The sequence below is a fragment of the Peromyscus eremicus genome, chromosome 11, assembly GCF_949786415.1.
Source record: "Peromyscus eremicus chromosome 11, PerEre_H2_v1, whole genome shotgun sequence".
In the NCBI taxonomy this organism is placed as follows: domain Eukaryota; kingdom Metazoa; phylum Chordata; class Mammalia; order Rodentia; family Cricetidae; genus Peromyscus; species Peromyscus eremicus.
The window spans coordinates 13,839,461-13,858,886 of NC_081427.1; the positions used below are offsets into that span (position 1 = coordinate 13,839,461).

The following is a 19,426-nucleotide window of genomic DNA, read 5'->3' on the forward strand; positions in this document are numbered from 1 at the left end:
TCATAGATCAGTAACCCTCAGGTTCTAGTATTACAGACTTTGAAAGAAAGATTTAGAATAAAACAATACCCACTAACTATCCTCCCTCCAGGAAATGAAAAATATAGCTTATATGTTGCTGGAATCTATTCCATGAAATACTTCCCTCAAAAGAAGACTCCCTGCCATGTTGTTATCTCATTCTGACCCTTGAATGCATGTGGATGATCTACATACTTTCTGGGTAGAACTTACATGGTGCACTCCCCACATGAGATTCTTGTACATGCTGCTCTTGCTTCTGCTGTCTGTGATCTTTTAAGACTGAGAACATTGGGCTGGTGAGAAGGCTCAGCCAGTACGGACTACCTGAGTTCGAGCCCCAGGACTGATAAGGTGGAAAAGAGAACTAATTCCTGTAAGATGTCTTACACTTTACAGACTTACACTTTACACACCACACCACACACACACACACACACACACACACACACACACACACACACACTTTTAAAACTGTAAAGCCAGAGAATTGCATCTGAGCTAGATGAGATCACCAGAATCTTACCTCTTTGTCTAGCATTTGGATTTTAGAGTCATGCCGTCCTAATGATGCAGTTTAACAATTTTAATTTGATAGCACAGATGTTGTTCCTAAACTCCTTTTCCTCCATCTTCATAAGTTAAGTTAAGCTAGTTCCTGGCAAGCATCCCCCCTTGCCCCACAATTCAATACCCTGCAGTTCTTCTCAGGCTACCTGGGGTGGGGGGAGGGTGGGTATACCAGCTGCCGATGCTCCCTACTTCCCATCCCAACAGTAAAAGGAGTTGGTCCATGACATCTCACTCTCTCATGCTGCAGACTCCACCAAGACAGCTGCGTTGCTGGACAGCTGGCCTAGCGTGTGAAGCCTGGAATGCAGACTCCTGGCTGTCAAAGGCATGGGTGTTCCTGAGCTTCGGAGATGACAGCTCAGCTTAAGTGTCAAAGACCTGCACAGTCCCTTATGACTTCTGACCACCTAGAATCAAAGCCACTGAGTTCCAGTTGTGCAGTTCCCAGGGACTTGCAGGGCTAGCTCTGATAGATGACATACTATGGGCTGCTTCACGGCTTGGTCCAACCTTCCACAGGCCTGGGGGAGATCTCTCCGGGAGGCAGGAGTGTGCACAGATACTTCACTGAGGAGCACAAGTGAAGAGGTCAAAAGCTACTCGTGTTCACCAGAAGTTCAAAGGACGTAAGACATTTATAAACGAGAGGAAGACAGAAGAGTTTCAGGAGGGGTGGAGCAACAGGAAAGTAGCTGGGGCGGAAAGAAAGCCCCAAACCAAAAAACAAAGAAGCCTGGAATGAAAGGTCACTATGCTAATTTGCACAGTCATCGGTTGCCCAGAATTAGGCCCATAGCAGGTCAATCTAGAAGGTCAAATAGCCAGGTTAGAGCTGGCTTTAAGTGGGGGGTGTGATTATCAGTAATCAGTGTGACTGGAAGAAGTCTTTGTCAGGGAGTAGAGACAACTCAAAGACCCCAATGGCTTTTCCTGGCGGTGTAATAAAGTGAGAATAGTCTTTTAAATCAAATCTAATCATACTTGTTAGAAATAAACAGAAAGAGAGATGAAAGAGGGCAGTGATTTGTAGATTTGGGGTAATTATATTCTCCACCAGTAAATATCTTAGAAGACCCAGGAGAAAAAGAATTCAGACGGAATATCATTGCAGTCCTTGTCATAGCCTTGATGAAGTTGACTGAAGCAAATCCAAAAACAAATAACCCCCTAAAATGCAATTAGGTAAGTTGATACCACTGTAGGATATTTCAGAGCAATGAAATTAGACATTTTCTAGACAAAGATGATACGATGTTTCGATCTCCCTTAGTGAAAATCTAATTGAGAATGTATTTCTCAATTCTACACTTCCCTGGAGGGTGCTCCTGCAATTGTCAGCACACCTCCCGAACGTTCTGGAAAAGACAGAGCTCGGTGTGAGCAGGCACCCTCTCGCAGGGGGTGATCTCAGCTATGTCTGCGCTCCGAAAAACAGAAATGGTGACACTTTGTGAAATATCCTCTTACAAAGCGGTCCAGAGATTGCTATCGAAGAACACTGGTGTGGTGTGAAAGGGAAATGCCCCACCACCCAGGCTCGGGTCTTTCACATACTTCTTCCCAGTTGGTAATGTCACTTAGGGGACCCTGTGGAACCTTTTGGGGGGAGCACTGGAGTGAGCATGTCACTGAGGTGAGCACATCACTGGGGAGTGGGCTTTGAGAGTTTACAGCCTCCTCCAGCTGCCGTTTGCTCGGTTTTGTGTTTGCGGTTGAAGGTGGGAGCGCTCGGGCTACTGGGGTGTATGATGCTTCGCTAGACTCTGTTGGTTCTTAGCCCAAGCCTGAACCCATTCTTGGAGTCCTGCCTCACTTTTCCCATACTGGGAACCCTGCAATTCCTACACAAATCACCAAGCTAATTATATGTGTTATATCTGGAGTGACAGACTGGATAACATAAATCATACATTCAAGAACCAACTGAAGATTTAGAGGTCAGGATTCTGTGTTGTTTTTTAATTTAGGTATACATCATTCTGGTTCAGTCCTTCCTAAGCCTGCACTCTATAAATACTGTTAAGAGTGACCTGGTCATCCATTCTACTATCTAGCCACTGAGAGCCGCCACCTACCCATCAGGGCCAGCAGAGGATTTATGTGACCCGGATTGTGACAATTCACAGCAACAGTACTGAAAGGCAGAGTTGTCCTGTTGGGAGCAGCTGCCACACAAGTGAGTTGGGACTAGAAAGAAGACAGGAAGGACAATGTGCTGAGTGGAAGAAGCCAGTCTCAGGACAGATGCTACAGGATGCCACTTACATGAAGTATTTTCAAAATCAGAGACAAAAGAAGTAAAGCTACTTACCAAGGACTGGGGATGGAGAGGAGGGGTTTGTGCATGCATTTGGGGGCATCTGGAGGGTCAATGCTGAGAGAGGAAAGGCTCTGAAGACAGGCCACAGGAGCGTGACTCTATGAAACTACTGGAGTGTACAATGGAGAGTGGCTAAGATGCCTTTATAGGCTAATGCCATATGCTTTAGTTTTATTTATTTGTCCATGTGTGTTTCTGTGTGTGTGCATATCATGTGTGGAGGGGTGCTCAGGGGCCAGAACTGGGCACTGGATTCCATGGAGCTGGAGTTACAGGTGCTGGTGAGCCACCTTACATGAGTACTGGGATCCAAATTCTGGTCCCCTGAAGAGCAGCAAGTGCTCTTAACCACTGAGCCATCTTTCCAGCCCATGGAATGTGTTTTCATCATGATTTTATTTTTTTAAGTTTTTTTTTTAAAAAAAAAGCAGATTTGGAATTAAAACAAAACTGAACAAGAAAAGAATGCTAATACAATTTATGTTACTGTGCTTTTAGAAAAGAACATAGTTGTGCTCACGGCACGCTGTTTAAATACTGGTTTCCCTTTTCCCATCCTCTAGAGAAGAGCTCACAGGGCCTGAAAGGAACTGAGCCGTGATCTGGGGCAAGCGGGAGGGGAAGGTAGACAGTACTGGTGAGACAGGAAAGCCCTGCCTGGTCCTGTCAGGTAGAGTGAGCTTTCAGAGATGTCCCTTCATTCTTGTAGGTTTCGTTGACTTAGTTCTTAGCTGACAGATCACAACAGATCACCAGAGGCTGGTGGGGACACAACGAAACTGGGCTGTTAGATATGTGGCATCTTTACTCCTTTTCCAGGTCCCCAGATCTACCTGGTAAACAATGGTCCATCTGAGACTCCAAATGAGACGTAAACAGACTAGAAAAATGGCCCAATGTCACGATGGCTTTCAAATCCAGGATCCAGACAGGTTCTCCAAGTGGGCAATCCCTGTGAAGGTTAGACTGGCCAGGCAGTCCTTTCACATTAGACCGCAGAGAAGCAACCTTCAACCCAACTTATGGCTGCTGTTACTTCAAGTTTTAAATCTCTGGGGAGCAGATGAAGTCCTGAGTGGACGTGTATTGGTGACATGAGCACAGCCAAGCCAAGGACCCCAACACCTCGGCCCCATGGCTCAGGGGAACTGGTCCCAGTTCTGATGTTGAGAGTGTGCAGAAAGAATCAACCCACAGCTTCCTCCTCAAGGATGACTGCGGCCTGAGACTGATCCCCCTACCCAGATTAGCTAACCTGCCTCCTAGGTCAACGCTGAGTTTCCTGGTTGCTGCAGGTGCATCTCCATCAGCGCCCATGGAACACGTCCATCCCAGCTTTTCTGTATGTGTGTCTGTCTTCCTCCACTCCCCATCACCCCAGTCATGTTGATCCCCAAGCCACACAGGTCAGGGCTCTGAGAGTGACCAGAACACCAGTAGCCTAGACTCTTGACGAGCATGCCAGTACTTTATTCTGTTATAAACTAGAGGCTGAGTGTTAGTGCATGCCCCCTATCCCAATCCATACATTTGAATCTTAACTCCAGTGTAAGGGCATCAGTAGGTGGGGCCTTAGTGCGCTAAGGGTGGAGTCCTCAGGATGAGATTATTGCCCCTATAAAAGAGACTTAAGAGCACTGCCTCAGCCCTTCCCCCACCTGAAGATACAACAAGGCAGACCATAGGGAACCAGGAAGTAGAACTCTCTCCAGGCCTTGACCTTGAACCTTTTAGCCTCAAGAACTGTGAGAAAAGGTTGCTGTTGTTTTTAAACACAACCGTCCTATGGTGTCTGGTCTTGCCATTCCGATCACACACAAGACACTATGGAAGTTTAAGGGTTTCACGAAGTCAAGGGCAGGAAAAGCAGTCATTAAACATCAATCCTTTGAGTGCTGCTTATAGATTCTACCAGGCATGTCCCACATTGTCATCTGTAAAGTTCACATTCAAGAACCACGCAGTCAAGTTAGAAAAATGCTGGGAAACAACCCTATCACAGTGTCAGCTAAAATCTCAATGCCGTGGTGGGCTGCATTCCTAGCTATCCTTGAGGTGGAAAAGACACCCCGGAAGGGAAGCCGGCAACTGCTGTGTCCTTCTATCCCACACTAGCTGGGGCTCTTGCTGTTCTCCTTTGCAAGGATGGTGTCATACCCATCATACACAAGGTACACATTCCGAATGCCATGTCCTTCCGGGCTCTGATTTATCACTTAGGAAAACTAACGAGAGAGTCAGTCTGTGTGTCTGTCCATGGGTATGCCTGTGTAGGAGAAGTACAAGTGCCCATGGGTGAGAGAGTGGAGCGTAGACTCCAGGAAGCAACAGGGACTTGTTCTCACCTGCCCATAGTCTGTCTGGAAGACCACGACGCCTTCTGCACAGGAATTTACAGTACTTGGAAAAAGCTGGCCATTTTCTCTCAGCCAGACCCGTGATCCCTGGGAAGAAAACAAAATGGAATTATGAGTTCAAACGGTATTCTGTCACAAAACACCACTCTCAAAATCACCATGACTCCTATAGATCTTTAAAAAGTCAATGTAGGGCCTGGAGAGAGGGCTCAACACCTGAGATCACTGGCTGCTCTTCCAGAGGACCCAGGTTCAATTCTCTGCACTCAGGTGGAGCTCACAACCTCTTGTTCCAGAGGATCTGATACCCTCTTCTGGTCTCTGTGGGCACCAGACACACGGTGCACAAATATTCAGGCTAAACACCCACACATATAAAAAATATAAATAAGTAACATTTTACGACTAATCTGCATGAAAAGCAAATGTCTTTCTCTCACATGCAAAGAAGTGACCTTTGAGAGCTTATCTACAGCCTTCTTCCATCCCTGGGTGTGACAAGTCCCACCAGGCAGACAGAGCAGAGAAGATGGCATCCCATGTCCCTACTGTGCGCATGGCACACCCAGATTTGGCTCTTGGCACCCAGGAGGCAGGAATTATCATTACCTCCACATCACAGAAGGAGAAACTGAGGCTTACAGGTAAGTACCTTGCCCAACATGCTAAGACTGCGCAGACTTGAACCTGGAAAGGAGGCTTCAGGGGCCACATTTTAAGCCAGACCATTATCTCAGTGTTTATCTGGTGCCTCCTACCTTCCCAGGACATGATTCACACATGTGTCTTCTTAAGGAACATCAGCCCCCTCCACTGGCACTATTTGTACTAAAGTTCACAAGTCAACAGGAATCTTCAAGAGGGACTACATTTCCCAATAAACTTAGTCTTTGGTGGCAACTTTACTGGGACCTCACTAGATACCTAAAAGGCTGCAGCCCAAATGACTATAGCCTATGGAGCTTATGCTTAAATGCTGGACGTGCTTCTTTTTTACACTTTTAAACACTGATCTCGCTTCCATTTTTTATTGCCCTGCCAAACAAATGACCAGTGGCTTAAGCAGTGGCCCAGGAAGGTTACCAATTACCCCTTCCAATTTCTACTTCTTCTTTTAAAAATTGTATTCTATTTTTAATTACATGTGTATGGGCAGATATGTGCACTTGAGTGCATGTGCCCTCACAGGAAGGGGGGTCAGCTCCCCTGGAGCTGTGGATACAGGGAAGGCTGTGAGCCTCCGGAAGTAGGTGTTGGGATCTGAACTTGGGTCCTCTACCAAGAACAGTGTATGCTTTAACCACCGAGCTATCTCTTCAGCCCCAACTGTTCAAATTTCTAATGCCACAACTTTTCCACTTCGAATTGGTGCTATTTGTCACTTAAAATAAGTTGTGCATGTGTAAGATGAAGTCAAAAGAATGACCATTTAGGGAGTAGAAAGGGGCCAACAGGAATGAGGGAGGAGGGGGGAAGAGCAGTGGGTTGGGGTGGGGATTTTGTATATTAAACTAAAAAATTAATTAAAAAAAACTTCCCACACAGAAGAAACAAATGTATTACTCTGCTCAAGAAAAAAAAATCATATACCAAATCCATTTAAAAATCATCCGTCAGCAATTAAAATAAATAAAGGGATCACGTTAAGTGGGAAGTTATTCGTTTAACATACATATGACTTATCTCTCTCTCTCATTCCTAAAAAGGAAAATCTGGAAGATGTAAGTTTGACTTATTTCTTCCCTTCACACAGACGGGATCTAACTTAAGATCCATCAGCCAGGACCAAAAGCCTTTGCTGTGACCCCTGTTTTCAGGGCCCCTGGTACGTCAGCTTGGCCTGTCAAGCTAAACCCAGGGGCCCCCGAGAGAAGGGGCCACATGTTCAGGAGATTCAAGCATTTTTGAGATCAAGGTGGCCAGAGGACATAAGAGTGACAAAGTCTCCTCCCCAGTGCCTGACTGACACACTGGATTCTCCAGTGAGCTTCGTGGCTGCCGGGGCCTAGGTGATGACCCTACGTAAGGCCCTCCCTCTTTCTGCGCATGTTGCTAGTTTTAGGTGGTTTGTTCCATCCATAGTTCATTAGCCATCACCCACAGGGGACTGGAGTCCTCCACGGGAAGGGTAGAAACGGCTTCAAACACCAATACAAAGTGCTCACTTAAATCCCAAGGACTATTTAAAGAACACACGTGCCAACTGGGCCAGCTTCCTTTTTCCCCTCAGGCCTGTCACGCCCCTCTGACTCCCCACTTTGGGCTGAGACACTGGGACACACGGAAAGAATGACACCAGCCCTGTCAGCCCTGATTTCTTTACTAGCAAACAGCTGCTTCCAAGAAGAACATTTACCTCAGACATCCACTAAGACTGTTCTCTCAAATGTCACTCTGTACCCTAACCGCAAAATTCTAGGAAAGGGCTTCCCAGTGCCTGAATGACTTTACTCATTCTTTTTAATTCCTGTGTTAGAGACTGCAATGCTTGAAAGTTTTGGAAGACCTCCAAATATGCATGCACATATCCATACATGTAAATACACACATGCACGCACGCACGCATGCACATGCATGTAGACATATACACACATGCACATAAACATACATGGACACGTACATGCATTCACGTACACATGTATGCCCACACAGATGAACACACACACACATCTCCAAGGCTATACACAGTGAAACTTTTCACTAAGGTTAAAATATGAAATAATAATTAATTTTCACGTTCATCCCAGCACCACGAGTGCCTGCCATGACTCTCAGCTGCATTGATTGTCAACAAAAAGAAACTCACGGGTCCGTAATCCTAGTTGACTAACTTTGTCCATTTAGTAAGAATGAAGTATCTTATCATACATTACCAAATTAACATAAATTTAGCTCAGGGAATTGGGGAAATGGTTCAGTTGGTGAAGCCCTTGCCGTGCAAGCCAGACAGCCTGAGTTCAGCACCCCAGGATGCCTGTAAAAAGCCAGGCACAGTGGCACACAACTTTAACCCCAGTGCAGGGGCAGTGGAGACAGGAAGCTCCCTGGGGCTTGCTGGCCTGCTGGTGTAAAGTAGTCGATGAGCTTTAGACAGTGAGAGACTCTGTCTCAGAAGAAAAAAAAAGTGGAGAGTGATTGAGGAAGACACCCAACACTAACCACTGGCCTCTACACACATGCACACAGCCCTGTACACACACACACACACACACACACACACACACACCACTCGAGACCAGGGTTAATATAAACTCCCAGAGGCCACAAGGAACACATGTTGACTCTGTGGGCGGTTTCTTAGCCTTCCAGTCCGGTCTTAGGTCTCTTTACCCTCTCCCCTAAAAGCTCTCCACAGCTCTTTGTTGACACTCACTACCTGCTACCAGAGCAAACACATGGCTTAGCTCTGTGACCAAAGGTCTTTTCAACAGGTGTGAAGTGCTGCAGATAAGGAACCTTTGTGAGATTTCAAACTCAGAGCCTGCCAGTTGCCCTCGATCTGTACCAAGCAGTTATCTGCCACAGGGAGGAAAGAAAATACATTCAAAAACACTCTTTGTTCTTGGAAAATGTATAAACCCAGGGCTTTCACAGAATCCGCACTGCAAACTAAAACTCTGAAATGGATATTGTTGCACAGATTGATCCCGGTGGTTTCCCTGGAGTCCCCAATCTTCCTGCTTCCATTGCATTAGAGAGGACGCACATGGCCAGGTCCAGAAGAGGCCACCCACAAGCACTTGGATTTAATAAGTTCACAAGCGGACATTTACCAGACCATCCAAATCTGAGCGGGGAAGAAAACTTTGCCCACCATATGTAAACTATTATAGTCTGACATTGTTAAATAAGGCTGATAATTTAATACACAATATAGGCAACCTACCATATGGAGAAAGCTCACAATTTGAGTAACAATTGCCTTTATAAGCAAGCGGAACATGTTGAATCCTAACATATACATTTTATTAAAGCTCAGACACATTTTCCTCTTAAAATCTGAGATGGATATTTGAGCATTAAATTTAACAGCTAAAAACTTTTGAGAACGTAATAGCCAGTAACGTTCGGGCAACACAAAGCACTTGCATATAACCTCGCATCTCCTTTGATCTTCGGAACAATCCTGCAGAAAGGCAAGTGACATGATCCCTTTTTTCAGAAGTGGGGTTCATAGGAATTCCATTTTCAGTGGCCAGTGATTTCCGGGAGAGAATACAAAACACTCTGCCCAACGCTGGTGGAGATGCAGAGAACCTAGAGTAACGGACTGCACATCTACTTTGTAAGACAGTTGGGCAATCTCTTAAAAACACGAGCAAAGTCTTACTACACATATACTCCAGCCATCCAAGCCCTAGACACTGACAAAGAAAGAAAAAGAAAAACTCTAAGATATTCTAACCTCCCGAGAAGGAAAACATTAAGCAGGTCTGTGATAGTTGATATTGACTGGTAATCTGACAGGACCTAGAATCAGCCAGGAGGCAGGCCTCTAGGCACGCCTGTGAGTGGTTATCTTGATGAGGTTCACGAAGACAGAAGGCCCAGCCTAAAGAAAGATGGCATCATACCCTTGGATGGGGTCCTAGTATAAATAGTGTATAGAGTATTCATTATTCTCAGCTTCCTGACTGCAGATACAATGTAATCAGCTGCCTCAAGTTCCTTCTGCCACGCCTTCCCCCACCATGATGGACCGTGCCCTTGAACTGTGAGCCAACATCGTCAACCCTTCCTCCCCCGAGTTGTTCTTGTTGCATTTTATCACAGCCACAGGACACGTGACTCAGGCGAAGCCTCATGTGCAAGTATTTACAGCAGTATTACTTCTAGCAGCCAAGCACTGAAAATAATTCAGATGTCTATCAATGAGTATGGGGACAGAGAAAACACGGCAAGTTTATATATGACTCCTCCGTAATAAAAAACAACATCCCTGATATGTTCAATGGTTTCTTCAACAAGGATGGGTCTCAGAAACATTGTGGGGAGTGAAAAAGGCCAAACAAAAAGAATTACATATAGTAGGCTTCCGTGTCACAGAATTTCTGGAAAGGGTAAATCACAGACACAGAAGGTAAATGGAACTGTGCCCTGCACGGTTGTACAGATCCACCAAAGATCATTCAGCTGTGCATCTGCCTTCAGCATTTCAAATAATTTAAGCTTGTTTTAAAAGAAAAATCAATTTACCAGCTTGAATACTTCCTACTGGCACATAAATATTCCTAACCATTCTACAGTAGAAAAAAGCCAAACTCATCTCTGCAATTAAGCAATGGAGGAATCAAGACACATACCAAAAAGAAAACCCCTAATGATTGAGTATAAAGACCATATGTTACACACTGAAACTCTGATGAACTCATGGTGAATTCATTTAGGCCCTCCTCTGCCTTAGCAAAGCCTGGGGCAGAGGAACCTAGGAGACCACCTGAGGTGTGCTCAGTCACTACCTCACCCCACCCAAGGCTGAGTGCAGTGTGCTCAGTCACTACCCCCTGGCCCACCGCCTGGGGGACTGCAGTAGCACCTCCCTAGGCAATAAGTTTTACCGGACCCACCTGGCCATCCTCATTCATTCTCCATTGTCTAAGGCTTCTTCCCACCCTTGGGGCAAGATGAGGTAATAGAACAGAGCCTGAAATAATGAAAGTCCTTTGGCCCCAAATTCTTAATCCCTGAGGTTAAGGGAATAACATCACTAAGATTTTGACCTACTGCTGTCCTCGAAAATGTTTTATTTCTCTTGACTTTAAAAATTACTTTCCTTCCAGAAAGGAATAAATTTAACATTTGTTCTAACCACAGATGCACTACACAGAGAACACGCTAAGCCAAGCACACACGTGGGTCTCAGAGCCAGGCTGGGGTGGCCGTCCCTGTACCCTCACCTGGGCTAGGTAAGGCACCCAGATGAGGAGTCCCTAGCAACTTCCAAGACATAATTGCAATTGCTTTCTGATGTGGGGTGTGTTTTTGTTCTTTTTTCTTGAAGAACTCAGAAAAGGGCAGATGAGATAGCTCAGCTGATAGAGTCCTTGTCTACCACCCACGAAATCTGGATGCCTCAGCACCATATAGAATGGGCACAGTGCCTCGTGCGGCTGTGGTGGTTTGAACGAGATGCCCATACAAGTCTCGAGCACGTGAATACATGGTCCCCACTTGGTGGGTGCTTGGGGAGGATTAGGAGGTGTGTCCTTGCTGGAGAAAGTACATCACTGAGGCTGGGCTTCTGAGCTTTCAAAAAGACTTGCTATCCCCTGTGTCTCTGCTTACACTTTGTGGCTAGAGATGTGAGCCCTCATCTACAGCTACAATACCGTGCCATGCCTGACACAGCCATGCTTCCTGCTATACTACTCTGCCCGTGGAACACTAAGCTCCAAATAAACCCTTACTTACTTAGAAGTTGTTTTGGACAGGGTGTTTTGTCCAAAAAAGAAAAGTAAGTAAGTAAAAAACACCTGTAACTCCACTGCTGGAGACGTGGGGGAAGGAGGGTGAGACGTTCCAGGCCATCCTCGGCCACACAGAGCCCCAGGCCTACCTCAGATACACTTGATCCTGTCCTCCCACCCTACCCCCAAATACTCAGGACTCATGGAACTTTAGAATGGATAGGATAAATTAATATGAATGTTCAAATATAAAAACGGTTCAGCAACGAAAGGTTTCCTCTTTTTGCTTGCAACAGTCTGGCTTACAGGGTGGAGAGAAGCCTGGCTGGGGATGGGGTAGGGTGGGGTGGGGAGATGGGGATCCTTGTTCCTAATGAATCCCAGAAACTGGATCTTGATAATGCGTTGTAGCACTCTGGCTTGAAACAGTGCATTCCCTCCCGGGTTACAGTCCCATCCACGCACATCGACTGGGACAGATCCCTTTAGAATATAGCAGGTGCTTCGTTTTTCAGTCTCTCATTACTCACACCCACATCAAGGGACACATGACTTTGGCGACACCAACTTTCTCCTACAGATTCCTCACTGCTGGCTCTACTTATATCTTGAACTGGATAATTCTTTGTTGTCAGGAAGCTGCCCTAGTTGAGAAACAATTCTAGGGTCAAAACTTCACAGCCCTGGTGAAATGTTGAGTTTCGATAGCTCGCTGCTATCGGCCGACCGAATTCACCGGAAGTGGACTCCGCTGTCTCAAGTCTGTGGACTTCAACAAGCTCAGGAAGTAAGAAACCGGGTAAAGCACAGCTGGAGCAGATCCAGTTTCCGGGAGCGCCGAAGCAGGGTGCCCACACGCGGTGCACACATGGGGTGCACAAACTCTGCTGTAGCCCAATGCAAAAACGTGACAAACACAGGGGGAAGGGCTACGGGGGCGACCGTTTGGGGGTGCCTAGGGGATATTCCCGTCCCCCGCCTTCTCACCGTGGGCTCTGCTGGTGTGCAGCTTAGCTCGGGTTTGATTTGTAACATCTGTACAAGGATGGCTGGAACTGCACAGCACAGGCGCTGGAGTAACCTCAGGGGCCAACTCTCTCTCTCTCTCTCTCTCTCTCTCTCTCTCCAGGGTGTCAATGTATAGCTCTGGCTATCCTGGAACTCACTCCCTAGGCTAGGCTGGCCTTGAACTCACAAAGATCCACCTGCCTCTGCTGGGCTGAAAGGCCACCACCGTTCAGCCTAATTCAATTCTCAAATGCTTGCAAACCCCAATGTAAAACTCAGAAAGTTCAGGCTTGGCTCAGGCGAGAATGAAGAGCGGAGCAAAGGGTATAAGCATTTATCCCAAATGAGCATGGAAAAAAAAATGCACCACAGGGCCAGGGGTCAGAGACTGGAAGTGCAAGAGAACGTTCCCGTGGACACCTCCTCCCCTGAGAAGGCCATGTTCTACACTACTGGGGGCCTAGAAACAGGATAAAAATTACTGTAAAAGCTCTCCTGCTGTGGATCATTGATTGATAAACAAAGTGGTGATTGGCCAGTAGCCAGGCAGGAAGTATAGGCAGGACAAAGAGAGAGGAGAATTCTGGGAACTGGAAGGCTGAGGCAGAGAGATGCTGTCAGCCACCATGAGAAGCATGCTGTAAGATACTGGTAAGCCATAAGCCACGTGGCAAAGTATAGATTTATAGAAATGGGTTAATTTAAGATATAAGAACAGATAACAAGCAGCCTGCCACAGCCATACAGTTTATAAGTAATATAAGTCTCTGTGTGTTTACTTGGGGGACGCGAGTGGGAGAGATTTGTCCCAACTGCCGGCAGGCTGGGACACAGGAAAACTTCAGCTACACTCTCCTCAAAGTTCTCCCAGGCCTGGACACACGGTGGCCTTCACCCGCCCTCGACATCATCTAGGAAGCAAGCTGAGGTGCAGTCCCACCAAAGCCCCTACTGACTCACTTCCCTTTCTCAGGGCTGCTAATCACCTGTAAACAACTGATGAGATTCAAAGGGGAAAGTCTCCACTTGGCCCAAGGATGTTGTAGCTCGGAATGACACATGGATGGCTTCTGACTCAAGCCAAGGGAGAGATCAAAGTCAAGGATCGGGCCAAGGTAGCGGCCCATGCTCTCTACTTTGACGAACGCTGCAATAAAGAGAGGGTCGAGCGAGAGAACTTTGGGAGCCTATGGCTGCTACTGTTGGAAAGAAATGGTTTCAGAATCCCAAGTGTGTACTTTCGTTGTTGTTGTTGGTGGTGGTGGTATACAGCAATGACAGGAGCTTGTTTTCTATTTGGGCAACAGTGTTATACAGAACTCGGAGAAACACTGCTGGGACTCCACGGGAAGTTTCCCCCCACTGGCTCGCATCCTTCGCGTTGTAAGGAGCTCTAACAGGCTAGGGGAGGAGAAAGTCATCATCAATCCCATCCAACTACAAACGCTGTGAGGTACAGTAACAACCCTCCTCAAGACGTAGCCACCAGAACCAAAGTGGCACGGATGTGAGAGGAGATTCCAACCACGTTTTGCTCGGACTTAAGGCCCACTTCATGACACGGAACACGGCACTGTTAATAAAGGCAATAGTGTGACACGAGATAGGTCACAGGCCCAAGGGGAAAACCTATGACTATCGTTCTGCTAAATGAACAGTGACAAGACTCTTAGTGACATATTACCATACCCATAGATCAGCCCGTCATTCAGCCCTCACCAGAGGAGCTTTTTGTAGTTAATGGGACCTACCACAGAGAGCCACAACTGGACAATATGGAGAGGAAGAGACTTTGACCATCCCTGAATGGGATGACTATATCACACGCCTGGAGTTTAAACAGTTTACACAGAAGACGGGGCAGAAAGACTGTAAGAGCCAGAGGTTACAGATGACTTCACGGAAACTCGTTTCCCAGACACCACGGAGCCAAGGCACACGGGAACACAGAGACTGGCGGCATGCTCAAAACCTGTACAAATGTGAGTCAACAAAATCCCTGCATGGAGGAGGCGGGGGCTGGCTCAGAGTTCTACCCCCAATCAAGAAGCTATTCGAAATTGATAGATGCTGGGAGAGGGGGAAAAAAATCAGTTTTCTCCAATGTAGTGATACCATGTATATCAACCAACCACACTCCAGGGCAAGCCCCATGCCCAGAAGTTAGCACTAATCATACTCCATGGTGTGTGTGTGTGTGTGTGTGTGTGTGTGTGTGTGTGTGTGTGTTTGGTTTTTCGAGACAAGGTTTCTCTGTAGCTTTGTGCCTTTCCTGGATCTTGCTCTGTAGACCAGGCTGGCCTCGAACTCACAGAGATCCGCCTGGCTCTGCCTCTCGAGTGCTGGGATTAAAGGCGTGCACCACCACTGCCCGGCGTGTGTGTGTGTGTGTGTGTGTGTGTGTGTGTGTGTGTGTTTTAAAAAGAGAGAAAGAACATGAAGTTTGGGTGGGTAGGAAGGTGAGGAGGATATGGGAGGAGTTGGGGAAGGAAAAATAATCAAAATATACTATATGAAATTCTCAAAAAAATATATAAAAACATTTTAAAAAATTACACCATAGACATAATCTCATTCCCTTCCTCAGAAACTGTGCTCGAGGTGTTGGTTACTTTCCAGGCTGGCCCACAGAAATTCTTAATAGCATTGTTACACTACAAAACATTACATTTTTCTACTAAGTGTGTGTTGTGTGTGTGTGTGTGTGTGTGTGTGTGCGCGCGCGCGCATGTGCCATCTTGTGCCATGTGGAGGCCAGAGAATAACTCAAAGAAGTTGATTCTTTTCTTCTACTGTGTGTGACCAGGGAATGAAACACAGGTCCTCAGGGTTAGCAGAAAGCACCTTCACAGGTGACAGACATTTCGTTGGCCCACCTTTACATTTCTGTAAGAGGTCAGCTACATCAGCTCATTCAAAACCCAACACCCCAGAGAGCAGTGTTCCACAAACAAATCAGAACGCCACTTAACAACCAAGGTATGGAGCTCCCAGAGACACGGCTCAGTGGGTAAGCACTTGCCACACACATATGAAAACCTGAGTTTGAATTCCTAGAACCCACGTGAACAGGACCACAGTAGTGCACACATGTAATATCAGTGCTCTCACGGTGAGGTTTATTTGGTTTATATTTCCAGGTAATAGTCCATCACTGAGGGAAGTCAGGACAAAAGTCTGAGGGAAGAACCCGGAGCGGAAACCCTGGAGGAAGGCTGTTGATTGGCCGCCTTGCTGGCTTAGCTCCACCTGCCTATAGACAGTACTGTTCACAGTGGGCTGGACCCTCCCGTATCAATCTCCATTCAAGATAATCCCTCAGAAACATTGTCTAGAGGCCAATCTGATTGAGGCAACTCTCAATTGACATTCCCTCTTCCCTGGTGACTCTAGGTTATGACCGGCTGAGAACAAGTTATCCAGCACCCATGGTACGGTTGACAATGAGTCAGGTCTGCCTGCACTCCTTATCACACAGTTCTCTTTGCCCCAAGCCTGTCCATCCCAGCTCTCTCTAGTACACAAGGATCACGTGGCATTCCCTTCTTCCCACGACTATGCCAATTGTAACAAACTCTATCACCACCATCCGAAAAAGTCGCTTTCACGAAGATGGCAACAGGCAATGTACGAATAGAAGCAGGTGGGAAAGGAGGGGGCAGGCAAGAGAACAGTAGAAGGTCTGTTATTACCAATAAACTACCCTATACTCAGGGTTCCCCCGGTAACAACACAAAGGCTTCCCACACTCCCAATCAAAATCCAAACCACAAAAAAGGAAGCCGCATGGCAAGATGTCTAGTCTGGGGTGTGTGACGCTGTAAATGGTTTCTTCCCATGGCTGCCGGGTCCCGGTCCCCACCTGCTTTTTATATCTTATTTCCCTCACCGTCTTCATAACTCCCTAAAACACCAGTCCAGGTACTCTTTTGAACTGCAGAGACAAGAAAAAAAAAATCCCAGAAACAAGTAGATGCCGAAAGAAATCACATTTGTCCAAATTACTGAGCCTCCCTGTAAACCTGCAGAAACATGACCATGTAAGAAGTGGAGGAGGAGAGTAAGTCACCCCCAACTTCTCTGTAAGCTATGCACGGACACACCTGCCATTCTTCCCTCCATCTGGAAGCAGGTCTAGCTTCCCAGCTTCCTACCAGCCTAGCCTTCCATCCTTGAAAGCTCTCCCTACCAGGAGTCAGCAACCAGGAAAGATCTGACAGGGCATAAATCCCCTTTTCTGAACAGGACAGGGATTCACCTCATTCCCATCCAGCACCTTCCTTCTCCAGGCTCTGCTCCTTAGTGAACAATTACATAAGGAACAATCAAGTGATCAGACCAGAAAGAGAAATAGGTAGACAAGATGAGGGAGGGCACGTGGATCTCACAAACTGTCTAAAGCTGTTCCTGGGGCTGGAGAGAGGCCTCACCAGTCAAGATCACTTGTTGCTCTTACAGAGGACCCCAGTGCTGTTCCCGGTACCCATGTTGAGCAGCTCACAACTGCTCAACTCCACCGCCAGGAGATCCAGATGCCTTCTTCTGGCCTCTGCAGGCACCCTGACTCAAGGGTGCAGACTCACACAGAGACACAGAGGGAAAAGTAAATCTTCAAAAACAAACAAACAAAATGAGTCCAATTCTATAAACTCTCTAAAATCAGGGGAACCACCTCTTTAAGGGAGGAACATTCCAGACGTAGAAGACGTAGCAGCAGAGGCCTGCAAAGGTAGTCCAGATTGTGTGGATCTGTGGACCAGTGGACAGTCCTGGACCATGTGGACCAGTCCTGAGGATCATGGTGACAGATGGCCTGTATCTTATTTCCTAATTCACAGGTCTTTCCCAATCTTGACAAGAACACTTTTTTCCTCCAAAAAGAACTACAAATAAACAAAACTGATAAGAGTATCTTAATGAAGTCCTGGCTGTGTTCTGGCTACCATCCACCTTTAGAAAAAAAATACATACAAATTTACTAAGAACAGGGCTTGTTACTTCATAGAAACGAATGACCCTGAAGAACAGTCGGAAGCAGGCACACTGAGAACATCTCCTTCTCCTTCCAATTTCACACATTCATAAACTTCTTTCCAGAACTCTCTTGGACTTCACAAACAGCTAATGTTTGTCACGAAATCATGAGTCCTGGATTACAAGTACATAAAAGATTATCTAGTTTTCTTTAAACAAACAAAAACCCCTGTACAACACCGCGGTGAAAATGCGGAGGAGTTAGAACCCTGCACAGTGCCAGAAGTACATTCTAAAAGGATGCACCGCTGGGGGCAAGTCTGTGAGGCCCTCAAATGTGAAGCGTGACATTCCCACACTGCCCAGGGATCCATTCCTAGCCACACACCCCTAAAAGTGTGAGAGGGCATGTCCACAGAAACTCATCCAAATGCTCACAGCCGCATTGTTCATGTACCGAAAGGAGAAACAGACCTAGTGGAATAGGGTTTTTAGTGTGGTATAGCCAGGAATGAAAAGTTACTCAGCAATGAAGAGTGGACAGCATGGGTGAGTTGGAAAGCATGATGGGAAGTGAAAGGCTGTGGTCACAAAGGAACACATACTGTATGTATCATGCAAGTTCACTCACAGGAAATGCTCAGGAGGTGTTTTTTTTTTTTTTTAAGGTAGATGGTAGCCAGAACACAACCAGGATTTCATCAAAACAATCCATACAGACAAAAGGCAGATTGAAGGTTACCCGGGGCATGGGTAGGAAGGACACCAGGAGGTATAGTACATCATTTCTGGAATGTACAAAATCTTACGAAATAGATGATGGTGATGGCTGTACAGTCTCACGCAGACACTAAAAGCCACTGAATTTTTACTTTAAGTGGACATGATATGTGAACTGGATCGCAAATAATAAGAACAAAGAAAGAGATGGGGGCTGGGAAGGAGGCAGGCAGAGAGATGCACAGGGAGGCAGGAAGGGAGCAGGCAGGGAGGAGAGAGTGAGTATGGAGAAAAACAAACTGGCAGCCTCCTGTCTGAACGAATTTATTCTCTGCCTCAAGATAGCCTTTGCGAAAACTAAAAGCAGAGAATGAATTAGTTATCACTGTCACATATAAAGAACCTAACCTTCAGAAGACATCTGGAAAGCAGTTCACACATGTAGCTAAGGACAAGTAGTAATCACTTCAGGACACTCCACAAAACAAGGGAACAGTTCACTTGTGTGACGTGAGCCTTAAGTCACCAGGGGCACGCGCACAGGAGAGAGCTGGTGAGCTTCCGCTCTGCAGGCTCCTCCTACCCCACAAGGCAGTGTCTATATTCGGGTCCTGTTCTTGGCACTTTCTGGAGTCACACCCAGGTGGCTCTCTGCAGTCTCACTGGTTTAAGTTAACCTCTTTCTAAAAGCCTTGTGAAGGACAGGAGACCATGCAAGCCTTATTTACCTAACCACACACCCGACTTTCTCTCCAAACCACCAGAACTACAACTTCACCTGCCGCCAGTTATGAGACATTTTAAAAATAACTTAGTCGTTTAAAAATAATCCATCAGGAACAGGGGCAGGGAGGAGCGGGGAGGGCAGCCCAGCAGGGAGCAACACGCACCTCCATGACATCAGCGTCTGCGTTTGTTCCTCTTGGTACCAGCCAAGATTTTATTTAAATAAATGTATGTCACTCCTGCATGAAAATCCATCCCCATTACTTTCCATATTCCCTCTTCTCTTTGGTTTCCTGGGATCTGGAAACCATGTGATACTC

General features: G+C 46.5%; 1 protein-coding gene across 1 annotated transcript in view; it reads right to left on the reverse strand.

Moving 5' to 3' along the window:
* Positions 1–19,426, reverse strand: part of Myo10 (myosin X) — a 214,098-nt gene that overhangs the window by 153,223 nt on the left and 41,449 nt on the right. The window contains exon 2 of the mRNA XM_059276708.1: positions 5,260–5,358. Coding sequence (XP_059132691.1) covers positions 5,260–5,358 — 99 coding nt within the window. The remainder of the gene's footprint in view (positions 1–5,259; positions 5,359–19,426) is intronic.